Source organism: Anopheles bellator, assembly GCF_943735745.2.
Source record: "Anopheles bellator chromosome X unlocalized genomic scaffold, idAnoBellAS_SP24_06.2 X_unloc_1, whole genome shotgun sequence".
Taxonomy (NCBI): Eukaryota; Metazoa; Arthropoda; class Insecta; order Diptera; family Culicidae; genus Anopheles; species Anopheles bellator.
Window position 1 is genome coordinate 146,981 of NW_026684271.1, and position 12,787 is coordinate 159,767.

Genomic DNA, 12,787 nt, shown 5'->3' on the forward strand with positions numbered 1-12,787 from the left:
GGCTCACCTCGGGTCACCGCGATGGGGCTCGTGCGATCGGCACCGGGACCCATCGCTTTCTTGCATCGTGGAAAGTAAGACTAGACAGACGTGTGAAAATTAACGTGGGCGAAAAAGACAACTAAAACAACTCGAGACGCGTTTTCGTGCTCCGTGCACAACCAGTGGCGAAACACCCGAATCACGTCATTTTCTTGAAAACATTGGACATTAAAATGTTTCCAAAATACGTCATTTGGGACAAAAATTGCTAAAGAACGAGGATTTAATCCGACGTTCAGGGTATTTATTTTTATACTAACACACTATTGTCTGGTAGTGGAAGAATAACTTATTATAGGTATTCCTACTTATTATGTTTCTTCTTATTGGGCAACAACCGCTGAGCGGCCTTAGCCTGCACCAGAGATAATGTTAATCTCTGATGCTCTCTTTAACGCTTCGTTTCTGCGGGCTGTTGTTGGTTCCGCGCCAACCCCCCTATCGGTATCCATGGCCATATCCATATATGAAACCATGACCGTGGTTGGGTGACAACCGGTCCCTGGATTCGAACTAAGGGCAGCTGCGTGACAGCGACGAGCGTTACCAACTGCTCTATCACCGGGGCCATTGCCTTTGGGGCGACACAAAGTTCGCCGGGTCTACTAGTTACTAAATAAATAAATATCTCCATTCTGATTCCGACGGCTGGACAATTCAGACGCGCTGACGTTCTGTCTGTCGAGGCCCTACTTAGTTGCGTAGTGTGTGTTGCGATCGTGCCTCTGCAGAAGCCGCGTTGCGAGTGTAGACCGTGACGTTTGTGACCCCTGTCTTGCAGCAAAAATCACCCGTGAATTTGTTACACAGTACTCAGTGTATCAGTGTTTTGAGAGTGTTTTTCGTTTCCCCCCGAGCGAGATCGGTGCCGTGGCGCAGTAACCGTGTCAAGGTCACCGATCATCCCCGGGAGTGTGATAGTTTGCGTGTGGCAACCAGGAACGCCGAACGACGGACACTGGTTGCCATCCTGCTCCGTGGCGTCTATCGTCTGCCGAACGCGGTTAGTGATTAAGATGGAACGCCCTTATCCAACCGAAATTCTAGTGCGAAACCTGAAGGTGAAACAATTCTAGTTTTTGTACTTGAGTATTTTTCTCTTTTCGCTCTTGCCATTCCTTGTGTCGCTTCCTCTTCCTACACGGCCTCCGATCGCTCCACGGCCCAAAAGGTGCTGGAAGTGCGTCCGCTTTGCACCTCGGCGATGGTGGAGGGCGAGCGAGTGTTTCGTGAGACCACTTCTCTAAGAGTCACCTACGAGAGGACAACGCTCCCCCGATACTTGGTTATTGACGGCCTTAGGATTGCGATCCAACGGCCGTTTGTCCCAAATGTGGCAATCTGTGCCAAGTAAGTGCAATATGATCGGACACTCAGTCACCTACTGCTGCAACAAGCAGTCTTGTGGGAAGTGCCGAGGCAAGCACTCCACTGGTGTAAAGCGGAGGTTCAAAAATGTTCTCATTCAACAGTGGCATGTACAGGGTGCGATTGAAAAGTAATGAGCCTTATATTTTTTAAGCAGTTTTATTAAACCTTTTGGCTTACACCACTAATATTCTTCAAAATAGGACCCTTGAGCGTCAATACACCGCTGGTAGCGGTTCTTCCACTGCAGGAAACATTTTTTAAACTCATCCGCCGGAATCGCGTTCAATTCGGCTGTCATAGCTTTTTGGATCGCCTCGATGGAGTCGAAGCGCCTTCCCTTCAGCTTCCTTTTCACGAGCGGGAACAAGAAAAAGTCCGGGGGGGGCAGGTCTGGGCTATAGGGAGGTTGGGGAAGCACCGGAACCCCCATCTTAGCCAGTGCAGAGGTGCAAAGGAAGGCGGTGTGCGCCGGCGCATTGTCGTGATGAAGGGTCCAATTGTTGACGAGGTCGGGCCGAACCCGGGCGACGCGGTTTTCAGCCGAAAGAGCACTTCACTCTTCACAGGAACTCTTCACTGATCTCACGCAGACTAGCACGACGGTCAATGTTCAAAAAATCATGAACCCGGTTCACATCTTCGTCTGTTTGCGTCGTCGAAGGCCTTCCAGATCGCTGTTCGTCTTCGACGTCCTCCCGGCCTTCCTTGAACAACTTGTGCCACCGTTTTACCTGGGCACTGGACAGAGATTGGTCCCCGTAAGCCTCCTTGAGTAGCCCAATGGTTTCGGTACTCGTTTTGTTCAGCTTTACGCAAAATTTGATCGAGTAACGTTTTCGCCACTGCAAAATCCTAACACACTTTTAAAACAACTTTCACGCGCGGAGCGATGTTGACTGCACCGCTGTTGCCAGTGAACTGGGATCGGTTTCCCGTGGAAGGGGAAGGTCCAACCTACATTTTCCCCCACCAGCCGATTCGGTTGGTCGCTTGTCGGACGCTCCGCGCGGGAAGGCTCATTACTTTTCAATCGCACCCTGTAGTCACCGAATGCTCTGTATACCGAAAAAAAAAATCGCAGAGAACAAAAAGGTGGTTTTGCAAAGAGCTTACGGTTCTTTCGCCGACGCCGTGAAAGTTTCCACCCGGCCCAATAATCAGTTTGGCCTTCTGGTAGAAGAAGTCCGAAACCGAAAATCTGATGTGCGATCCTTTGCCACAAAGCCTAGGGCCAAGGGAGCAAGTAAGGGTCTGCCGAAGAAAACAGCCAAACCCAAATTGACAAACCCACGAACAGAGGCAAATAATCCCCCTCCACCGACCTCTGGCGTACATTCCCTCTCCCCCCCCCCCGCCACCCCTTGACTTGACGAGGCACATCAATTGGACGAAATACAGCGAGCTCGTATCCGCTTCGCTCTCCCTTGTAAACGATAATTTACCTCTTTGCGAGGAATACCAAAAGCTCGTCTCGTGTATAAGCGAGTCTGATCTTGCAGCCCAAACAAAAGCAACCCACTCGGGCCAGGACTTTAAAAAACCTCCCGCTCCCTGCGGGGACAAGGATTGCCAAGTGATATTCCAAGCGAAAAGAGAGACCTTTAGAAGTTTCAGAAACACTGGCTCCTCGAGCACATACGATGAGTATAAGCTCCGGGAGAAGATGTGTAAAAACTTGCTTTACAGCAAAAAAGGAACGATACTGGCGCAAATACGTCCAGGAACTGTCGCCTTTCACTTCGCTCAGCTCGCTCTGGAACATGGTGTTGCATAACTTGCACAAACTTGCACAAACCATTATTCCATTTCCATTACATTCCATTCCCACGAACCATATCCATCGATCCAAAGCAATAACCTCTAAATGGTTCAGCACCGTGGGAATGCAGAACCACTGAGTATGCAAAAGTAGCTATTACCACACAGTTCCAGAACGCGGTGCCGATGACTAAAATAATGCCTCGGCGCCGGTCTTTCACTCTCTCTCATTATTCACTCAAACCAATAGTCCAGCTCTCTCTTAAAATAAACCTAGTTAGATTAAGCGTAGTTTATAAAAAGACTGATCAGGATCAACAAACCAAGTCGAACGGTTGACTCCGACGAAGACACAACATTCGCATCGAGTGTAATTATTTCAACAGCAGTGTGGCTACCAGATAACACATGGCTAAGAGGATGCGAAACGGCAAACAAACCAATGAGAGCGAAGGAGTGTCTGATAAATGGCTCGAACCTTTCGCAGCCAAAGTATGTCCTGTCTTCGTTCCAGCGCAAAAATATCAACACAGTGCGCTTGCAGGTGATCCTACCATGGATGCACCATTTACTATGATCGAGCTCTCTCTCGCTCTCCTCTCCAGTAAAAATTCCGCCCCAGGAAGGGATCAGGTGAGAAACAAACATCTCCATAACCTGCCCCACGACGGGAGGAGGCGACTGTTGGGATTCTTCAACAAGCTGTTTAACAGCAACAAGCTGGAGTGTAACGTCGTCCCACCGGAGTGAAGAGAGAGAAGAAAGTTGTCTTAAAACCTGGCAAACCACCATCCGAGCATGATTCGTATCGCCCTATCTCGATGCCTTCATGCCTGCGAAAATTATTCGAGAAAATGATCCTTTTTTGTCTGGACAGATGGCTTGAATCTAACGGTCTTCTATCCGATACCCAATTTGGTTTTTACAAAGGCAAGGGTACTAACGGCTACTTGGCGCTACTTGTTTCAGAGATCGAGCTAGCCCACGCTCGCAAAGAGGTGATGGCTTCGATCTTCTTGGACATAAAGGGGCTTTTGATTCAGTTTCTATTAATAAGTTGGCTCAAAAGCTAGAAAGGACGAGCCTAGACCCAAAGCTGAATAACTTTTTATTCAATTTGCTGTCGGAAAAGGTAATGTATTTAAACCACGGTTCTTGTCATGAAGTACGAACCAGCTATTTTGGACTACCACAAGGATCCTGTTTGAGTCCCCTTTTGTACAATTTTCATTAAAACGGCATAGACACGCACCTGGCACCAAACTGTCCCATCAGGCAGCAACTGGCAGACGACAGTGTTGTCTCAGCCGCCAACAGCAACATCGTCGACTTTCAACGTCCTTTGCAAACCACCCTCGATAATCTAGCAGAGTGGTCAAAAAACCTATGTATCGAGTTTTCGCCAGCGATAATCTTCTCATTTTTTAGCAATACAGAGAAGAATGTATTAAGAGGAGTTCACAATCCCAAATTCGATCTCTTAACGGGTCGAAGATCAAAATTACCGACTCTTTTAGGTACCGACAGCCGGCTTAGTATGAAAATCCATGTAAGCACTTGGTGCAAAAATGCAGTAGAAGGATAAATTTTTCAGGATGATCACAGGGTTCCAAACTAGAAAGGTTACAGTATCGTTGCCTTAGAATCGCATTGGGCAGTATGAAATCTACGCAATGTCCCTGAAAGTGATGGCTGGAGTGATGCCGCTAAAACTCCGTTTTGAGCAACTCGCACTTCGTATCTTGGTCAGGTTCTCTGTATCAAACCCAGCAGTGATCAACAACTTCAACACTTATCACACCATAAGTGAGTGACATTAGTAGCAACATAACGCCATAAAAAATAAAAAATCGAATATACCGTATTTTTCCGTGTATAACGCGCACCCATGTATAACGCGCACCCATATTTTAAAAGAAAAAAGTGGAAAAAAAGTTTTTTATTCTACATTTTTCAGATATGTGATATCCAACAAATACCAAATGATAATAATGTATTATTCTAAATATTCTATAAATATTCTAAATCAGACTAAAGGTAAAATGCGTATACATTGCAAAAGACATACTAGTATTTTATATTTCGTAATAATCTTCAAACTCAGATTTACTGCTGTCTGACAAATTCAGATTCTCTAATTGCTCTTCAATGTACTCCTCATTGTCACTCTCTGAAGAGTCCTCAAAAATTGCGACTTCTTCAGATCCATCCATAGTGTTGATGATGCCACATTTTTTGAATGATTTCACAGCAACATCTGTTTTAACTCCCTGCCATGACTTAATGACGATATTGTAAGGATAATTATATTCCTAACACATGTTTCATTTCATAATTTATTTATAAATACCATAAAATATGTACCTAAAAGGGCATATTTGTAAGCTTAGAGGAGCCAAAATTTGTACTTCCCTTGTATAACGCGCACCCAGATTTTAGAGCTTAAAAAATTGGGAAAAAGGTGCGCGTTATACACGGAAAAATACGGTAAGTAGCTCGCGGAAATTCAAATGTCGCGATACTTTTTAAACACACTTCGTATAAACGATCCCTGAATAAGATAAAAATATGTAATTGTATTTATCGACATTTTTTACTTAATTTTCTTTGAATAACATATTATTTTCATCCCCGTGTTGAATGAAATCGTGAACCGCTGTGCTGCTAAATCCTTACTCATGCAACGGAACAAGTAGTAGTCCGAAGTCCCCCCGCTGATAGAGCAGTCGGTAACGCTTTTCACTGTCAGCGCACCTGGCCTGGGTTCGAATCCCGGGCACTCAACCGGCCATGGTTTCGTTTCCCGATACCGGTGTGACAGGGTGGTTGACGCGGGGCTCGTAATAAACTTCCCTTTTCATCACCAGTGACCTACAAGAACCCCTTTCTTTTCAGCCACGCAAGAGAAATTCGCTAATGGTTTTCCTTCATTTGATGTTTTTTTTTTTTTTTCAATTCATGTGGAACCCATAAGACATTTTTCAAATAATTCCCACGCCACTCAGCCGATGGGAAACTGTCGGGTGATCAACTTCTAACATAGCTGCAAGTTCCTTTTCCATCTAACATGCATTCCGATCGAGCGACCAATTCTTCATCAACCTTTTTTGACTACTCAGGTCGCTCTTGGTATTACCATAATCGCCATTTTTTTAACGGTGTAAACCACCAACCTTGAATGCCACCATGAAGAAGAGATTTCGTTTGGTTGTCGAAAGAGGAGATAAATAGCCATAAAGGGTATCTAGTAACAAAAACCGTCAACACACTTTTTGCAACCTATATGTGAAATAGTCATGTACGATGCGCGTCATCACGCGATTAAATTTAATTAATAAATAAAACTACTATAATACCATTGCCTTTACGAAGGCAGATTCGAATAAAAAAGAGAGAACAATTTGATTGAATAGAAATAAATTATATACACGTACATAATCGTACGCAATTCCCTTCTATCGATAGTCAGCATAGATGATTGGGAAAGAGAATACCGTGTGGAAACGGGGTTTATTTGAGGTAAGTGCGTTGCGTTGCATTGCTAGTGCGTTGTAACGGGCAATAACTGTGAATGCAATTACTTACCTTGTTGGAATGCACGACCACCGTGCGAACTGTGCACACTTGCAGGACCTTGTCCATATAGACCCTCATAGGCTTGTTCCGGTGAAAGAATGTCCTGTATTTTGAATCATTCGCCATAACCCAAGGGTTTAATGTGAATGAAGTCGAGGACGAGGGTATAGAGTGTAAGATGATGCATGCAGTTCAGAACCGCGGTAAGACGATTGATTCGTTGTTTCGTTTTACGTATTAAAGCCGCCGTCGTTATTGCCGATATTCCGATCCAAGTTGCCGAGTTGTTCCGTTTCACGTCACAAATGCATAGGATTCGACGATTCCGGGTAGTTCAGTTGAGAAGTCCCGATAAATTATTTCATTTTATGTTTTTACGCATCGATGAATATGATGAGTGTATTGTTGGTGTCCATATATGTGTGTGCAGGAAAAGTCATGAGTTGTACACATCGAAGGAGCGCATTAGCAAAACATACATAGAGAAACAAAAAGTTGAAATATCAGAAAAAACATTATTTCAAAGGTACATAGAATTAAATTTAACAAAGGGGGCGATCGGATCAAAAGTTTAAATATAATGCCGTTGAAGAAGAGTAGAAAACAAAAACTTGTGAAAAACAAAAAACAAAGAAAACAAAATCAAAACAAAATGAAAAATAAACTAAAAGATAGCTAGAAAAGAGCAGATAGCGATCACAGATAAGACGATACGAGAAAAAGAACCAAATAGGAAGAGATTTCCCCCGTTGATCGATTAATCGGTAAATAAACGTTCGTCGTCAGGATTGTCAGCGGGGGAGGGACCAACAACTCAGCCTGTGAAATCACAACGTTACAATAAGCAACAGAGATTAACATTGTATCTGTTGCAGTCCAAGACCGCTTGGCGGTAAATGTCGAATAAGATAAAAAAATAAATAAAATACTCAAAAACTTACTTGTAATGTAATTAGTTTATAGGTTAGGGATACGTAATGTGTTGTGTTCACCATTTTAATGCTTCGAACCATATCCTTTCCAGTATATGTCTGTCTATTTTTTTTCTTAGAGGAACGGAGTGGCCCATATTTATAATCAAACGAAATTGAATTAGACAAAATTAAATATTGACTATGAATGATAATGAAAAATTGATCATACATTTTAATTGTAGCTAATACAATATTGTTTTAACAACAGTGAAATATTTTGGTCCTGATGACGCAAAAACCGGTTGTATTTGTTACCTTGTTGATCTCGGCACACCGGGCCGTATCCGTCACTTGACGATGTGTTTGAGAAGTTTATACACAATTTACTGGTTACAACAAGATTCTAAAGTGAGCGCGTTGCACTAACAATATATGGATTAACGCATGTGTGAGTTTGAGCGTATACGACAAACACAACTTCTATACAATGTGCAGAGGAAAGTAACGACCAATGGCGGATAAAAAGCATGCAACCATTGAAAAAATTACATGACATTGAAAAGAAGAAAAAATACATACGAAAAAACAATGTCATTTCTCTAATCGATTGAGGATCGACAATTGGGAATTCGTTCACTGAGGAACTCAAAGTATAACAACAGAAGCGGACGGACGCGTATTTGAATCCTAGGAGGAAGCGGGAAGGGTCAGGGGAGCTTACGCAATGGGATAGGAATAAGTGGTCGTCAAAGCACCGACTCTTCAAATCGCAATCTTACCCACCTGCAAGTCTGGGCCAATTCCGAGATCGCCATTGTTCCAGATATTATCGTCACGGAAAACGGGTAAGGTGGTTAGCTCACTAGAGAAACGCTTCTTGTAGTCCATCGATTTGTCTTCGCTCATTTTGAACAGAACGGCTGCGGCATACGTAGCAACACCTTCATTGGCAGAATTAAGCAGCTCCGTAAGCGGTGCCGTAGCGCCCTCAGCTTCAATCATTTCAGCCACCTCTTTATCGACGGCCAGCTCACATAAAACACCAGCAGCAACACGCTAGAGAAAAAGAAATGGCATAACTAAACATTAGCCAAAGCATGAACCATAGTTTCTAATAGCAACGTGAAATGAGGGAAAACATTTAGCGATATTCCTATTTTACAATGAAGATACAATTTTAGATAAAACGGACCAACAAGAGCAACACGATTTATTGTCGTGAAAGAAGATAATGCAAACGATAAACTCTGTGAGACCACGCGTCACAAATACAAAAGATGAATAAATATAGTCTTATACTGCGTGAATTTCGAAGCTTTATTTAAGGTTCATAATGCCTCTTTTTTACAATTCGTGGTCGTTATTAACGAAAAATTCGAACAATCTTTTTTCATAGTCCTTTCTTGATCTCAATTTTTCATAATTAACTAAAATTTTCTAATGCGCGAAAAACTAGATTACTTTTTTTTTATAGAAGATTTGAATAGTGGTAGCGAAACTGTTTATCATATGAACATCGAAGTAATACGTAAAAACATGTGTATATCTGTTTTTTATCTGTGTATACACAGATCTTGTTTTTAACTTGTGAACGTAAAAACGTAAAAATATTGTGATTAAACTGATGAAGAACGTCAAATGTTCATGAATATGAGTTTTGATGATAAAAATGTGTGTATATCCATATACACTCAGTCAACTTTCTATAGCCGCACCCAAATTTTACGCACTTCGCCATGTTTGCAACGATAATTTCAGTGTGATTTTTTGGTAAAAAATAAAGTAATAGTGCTTGCTTGTGATAGTGTGTGTACAGCATTTGTCAAAATAAGTATATGGCTCGAAGAATTAAGAGATCCGATAAAGTGATCCGTAATTACTTAAAAGATCCTAAACGGTATGCAACTGCGTAGCGTACTCCAAAGAAAATCCAAAATGTCGATGAGAACCAAGCGGAACATTGTTAAATTGGCGTTAAATTCCACAATATCGCTATCAAAAGTCAAATCTACACCGGATCTGCCTGTGATGAGAGCTGCTATTCGCAAAGTTTTGCTAAAAAGCCGGAATATAACTCGAGCAAAAATGTCCAAGGCACCAAATCTAAGCCTACTACACCAACAGAAACGTGTAGAATTTGCGAAACAGAACATTACACAACGGTGGGACATGGTATCTTTGGGTTTTCTTCTGCTTTTTGAAGAGCATCTTTTGTATCAAAAGAATCAAATAATCAACTATATAAAGCTGTCTAAAAAGTCATGGACGTTTTTTGCGTGAACTTCAAAACATTATTTAAAGAGACTTTCAACTGTCCGATTTGTGTCAAATATGCACCATTTTGTTACAAAATGTGTTGCCTTTTTTAAAGTACCATCATATTGCTTCTCTTGTAGAAGGCTTGTTCGTTATTGTTGAAAAACTTGAACAATCTATTTTCACAATCATTTTTTGATCGCAGTTTTTCACCACTCAGGAATTTTTGTCATGGACGAAAAGAGCAAAGTCCGGACTATACGGCGGATGCATTAAAACTTTCCCGCCAAGCTCCCGGACTTTCTGCCGAGTCAGTAAAGACGTGCGCAACATTTCGTTGTCCTGGTGAAACACAAAACCTCTTCCGTTGGCCGATTCTGGTCGATTCTGGTCGGTTCTGATCAATTGCTAGCTTCAAACTCCAATTCTTGATAGTAGAGATCTGAATTTAGTACATAGCCACACGGCAGCAGCTCATAATAAACGATTTCTTTGAAGTTCCACCATATACACAGTAGAGCCTTATTGACTGTAAGTCCTGGTTTGACCACCGGATATGATGCTTCATTACACTTAGACCACGATCATTTTCACACAGTATTGTCGTATGTATCCCACTTCTCATCCCCAATACCTTTTATCAATTTTAGAAGAACGGACCGGGCCGTATTTATCCCCAATACCTATCCGTTTAAGAAATGGGTCGGTTCCGTTCCGTTTGGACAAAACTTCTCAGATGGAAATTCGATCCATCATGGTTTTTGGTGTAAATAGGGTGGGGCCCAATCATCGAGCATCTTTGTGAATCCAGCTTTGCGTAAATGGCTAAAAACTGCTTAATCTTTAGCTTCAGACCGATGCTCTGACTACTAATATGACCATCTACTTTGATTATTTCTGTGATTTTATCGACATCTTCGATGCCGTGTCTGCCTGTGCTAGGAGCATCTTTAACATCGAAAATAACTGAAACGGGTCCACGAAACCAAAATTTATCACAACTAGCTGTTAGAGTATCGGCACCATAAACACCATGCAAAATTTCAGCGACCTAGCTTGGAATTCCGCCTTTTTCATAGACATTTTTTAAAATGTACCAAATTTTTTTTATGATGACCTCCATTGTTAACAGCCTGTAACTCACAAACGAATGAAACAAACAATAAACAGTAGACGTATTTTTTAAAGTGTAAAGTATCAGCTTTAAAACGAGCCTTGACTTAAAACTGTAACATCGATACTTCACGAGATATCGATCACTAAAGGCAACTCTCGTGAAAACGTCTGTTTCTTTTTAGCCAACCTAATATTTTATGGAACGACGGCAATAAAATAAATTTGTTTGGTTCGGACACTCAGCGGAATGTACGACGACCTGCTGACGAAGAATTCCACCCCAAATTTACGAAAAAAAAACTGTAAAACATGGAGGTGGGAGGATCATGATTTGAAGATGTTTTTTTATGATGTGGTATAGGTCCCGTTTTCAAAATAAAGAGCACCTTGAATGTTCTCGAATATAAATCAATCATGAGAGACGTTATCATGATGCCTTACGCAGAAGTAAACATGCCACTGAGATGGATATTTCAACAATAAAACGTTGAACGCATACGTTGCCCTCCGAAGATTTTCTGCCCTCTCACAAGAAAGTTCTTATGGTTGGGTCATGGATCAGTCATCGTTCAGTCCTCGGTGAAAATTCAAGCCCCATAGTGAGAAGACGGATTTTGTTCATTGGGTAGGGGGGACTATGAGGGCGCATTAGAATATTAACCAAACCGAAGAGATTTCAAAGGTAGTAATAACACAGACCAGGTTCTGAATTAGAGACTCTAACTGGGGGGCTACATGAGGCGTAAAAACTAGCGTCAAATAAATTTGTAATGTCAAATTGTTTACGCTTCATGTGGCAGCAAAAATATAGAAACGAAATGTCAAACGTGTTTACGTTCGTGTTTTTGGTCCAAGAAAACAGAAACAGAAGAGATATCAATTAATTTCTGAATATTTTTTTCTGTTTTTTTTTCGTTTTTGTTGCTATACCAGCAAATAAGAACTTAAATTATCCTCTGTTTGTAAAAAAGCGTATACAAAAAGAATTTACGCTCGGGTTTACGCCTCGGCCGACCCGTAAACGTTTTGACAGAATCGCAGCAGTTTGGCATTAATTTGTAATGTCAAAAGCATTACGTTACGCCTCATGTAGCCCCCAGTGTCACACACTGGCATCGGGATTCAAAACCATGGCCGGTTGAGTGACAACCGGTCCCGGGATTCGAACCCAGGCCAGCTGCGCTGACAGCGAAGAACGTTACCGACTGCTCTATCAGCAGTCGGTCAGGGGGGACTTTTACAATTTGACCAAATTTGGATGCGTAATGACAGTAGCTATCAAACACATATTTCATTAAAACAAATGTTACATTCAGTGGGCAACGCTATCTTTGGTAAAACCGAACTAATTATCGTATTTTTCGTGTATAACTCGCACCTTTTTCCCAATTTTTTTAGCTCTAAAATCTGGGTGCGCGTTATACAAGGGGAGTAAAAATTTTGTCCCCTCTAAACTTACAAATGTGCCCTTTTGGGTATATATTTTATGGTATTATTGGATAAATTATGAAATGAAACATTTGTTAGGAACATAATTATCCATACAATATCGACATTAAGTCATGGCAAGGAGTTAAAACAGAAGTTGTTGTGAAATCATTCAAAAAATGTGGCATCAGGAACGCTATGGGTGGATCTGAAGATGTCGCAATTTATGAGGACTCTTCAGAGAGTGACAACGAGGGGTACATTGAAGAGCAATTAGAGAATATCAATTTGTCAGACAGCAGTGAATCTGAGTTTGAAGATTATTA

The 12,787-nt window shown here is 41.8% G+C and overlaps 1 protein-coding gene across 1 annotated transcript in view; it reads right to left on the bottom strand.

Annotated features, from left to right (window-relative positions):
• The window catches only part of LOC131214124 (armadillo segment polarity protein-like), a 29,310-nt gene that overhangs the window by 15,170 nt on the left and 1,353 nt on the right, over positions 1 to 12,787 (bottom strand). The window contains exons 3-4 of the mRNA XM_058208495.1: positions 8,445 to 8,717; positions 6,757 to 6,850 (exon numbers count right to left, since the gene is read on the bottom strand). Coding sequence (XP_058064478.1) covers positions 6,757 to 6,850; positions 8,445 to 8,663 — 313 coding nt within the window. The 5' untranslated portion in view covers positions 8,664 to 8,717. The remainder of the gene's footprint in view (positions 1 to 6,756; positions 6,851 to 8,444; positions 8,718 to 12,787) is intronic.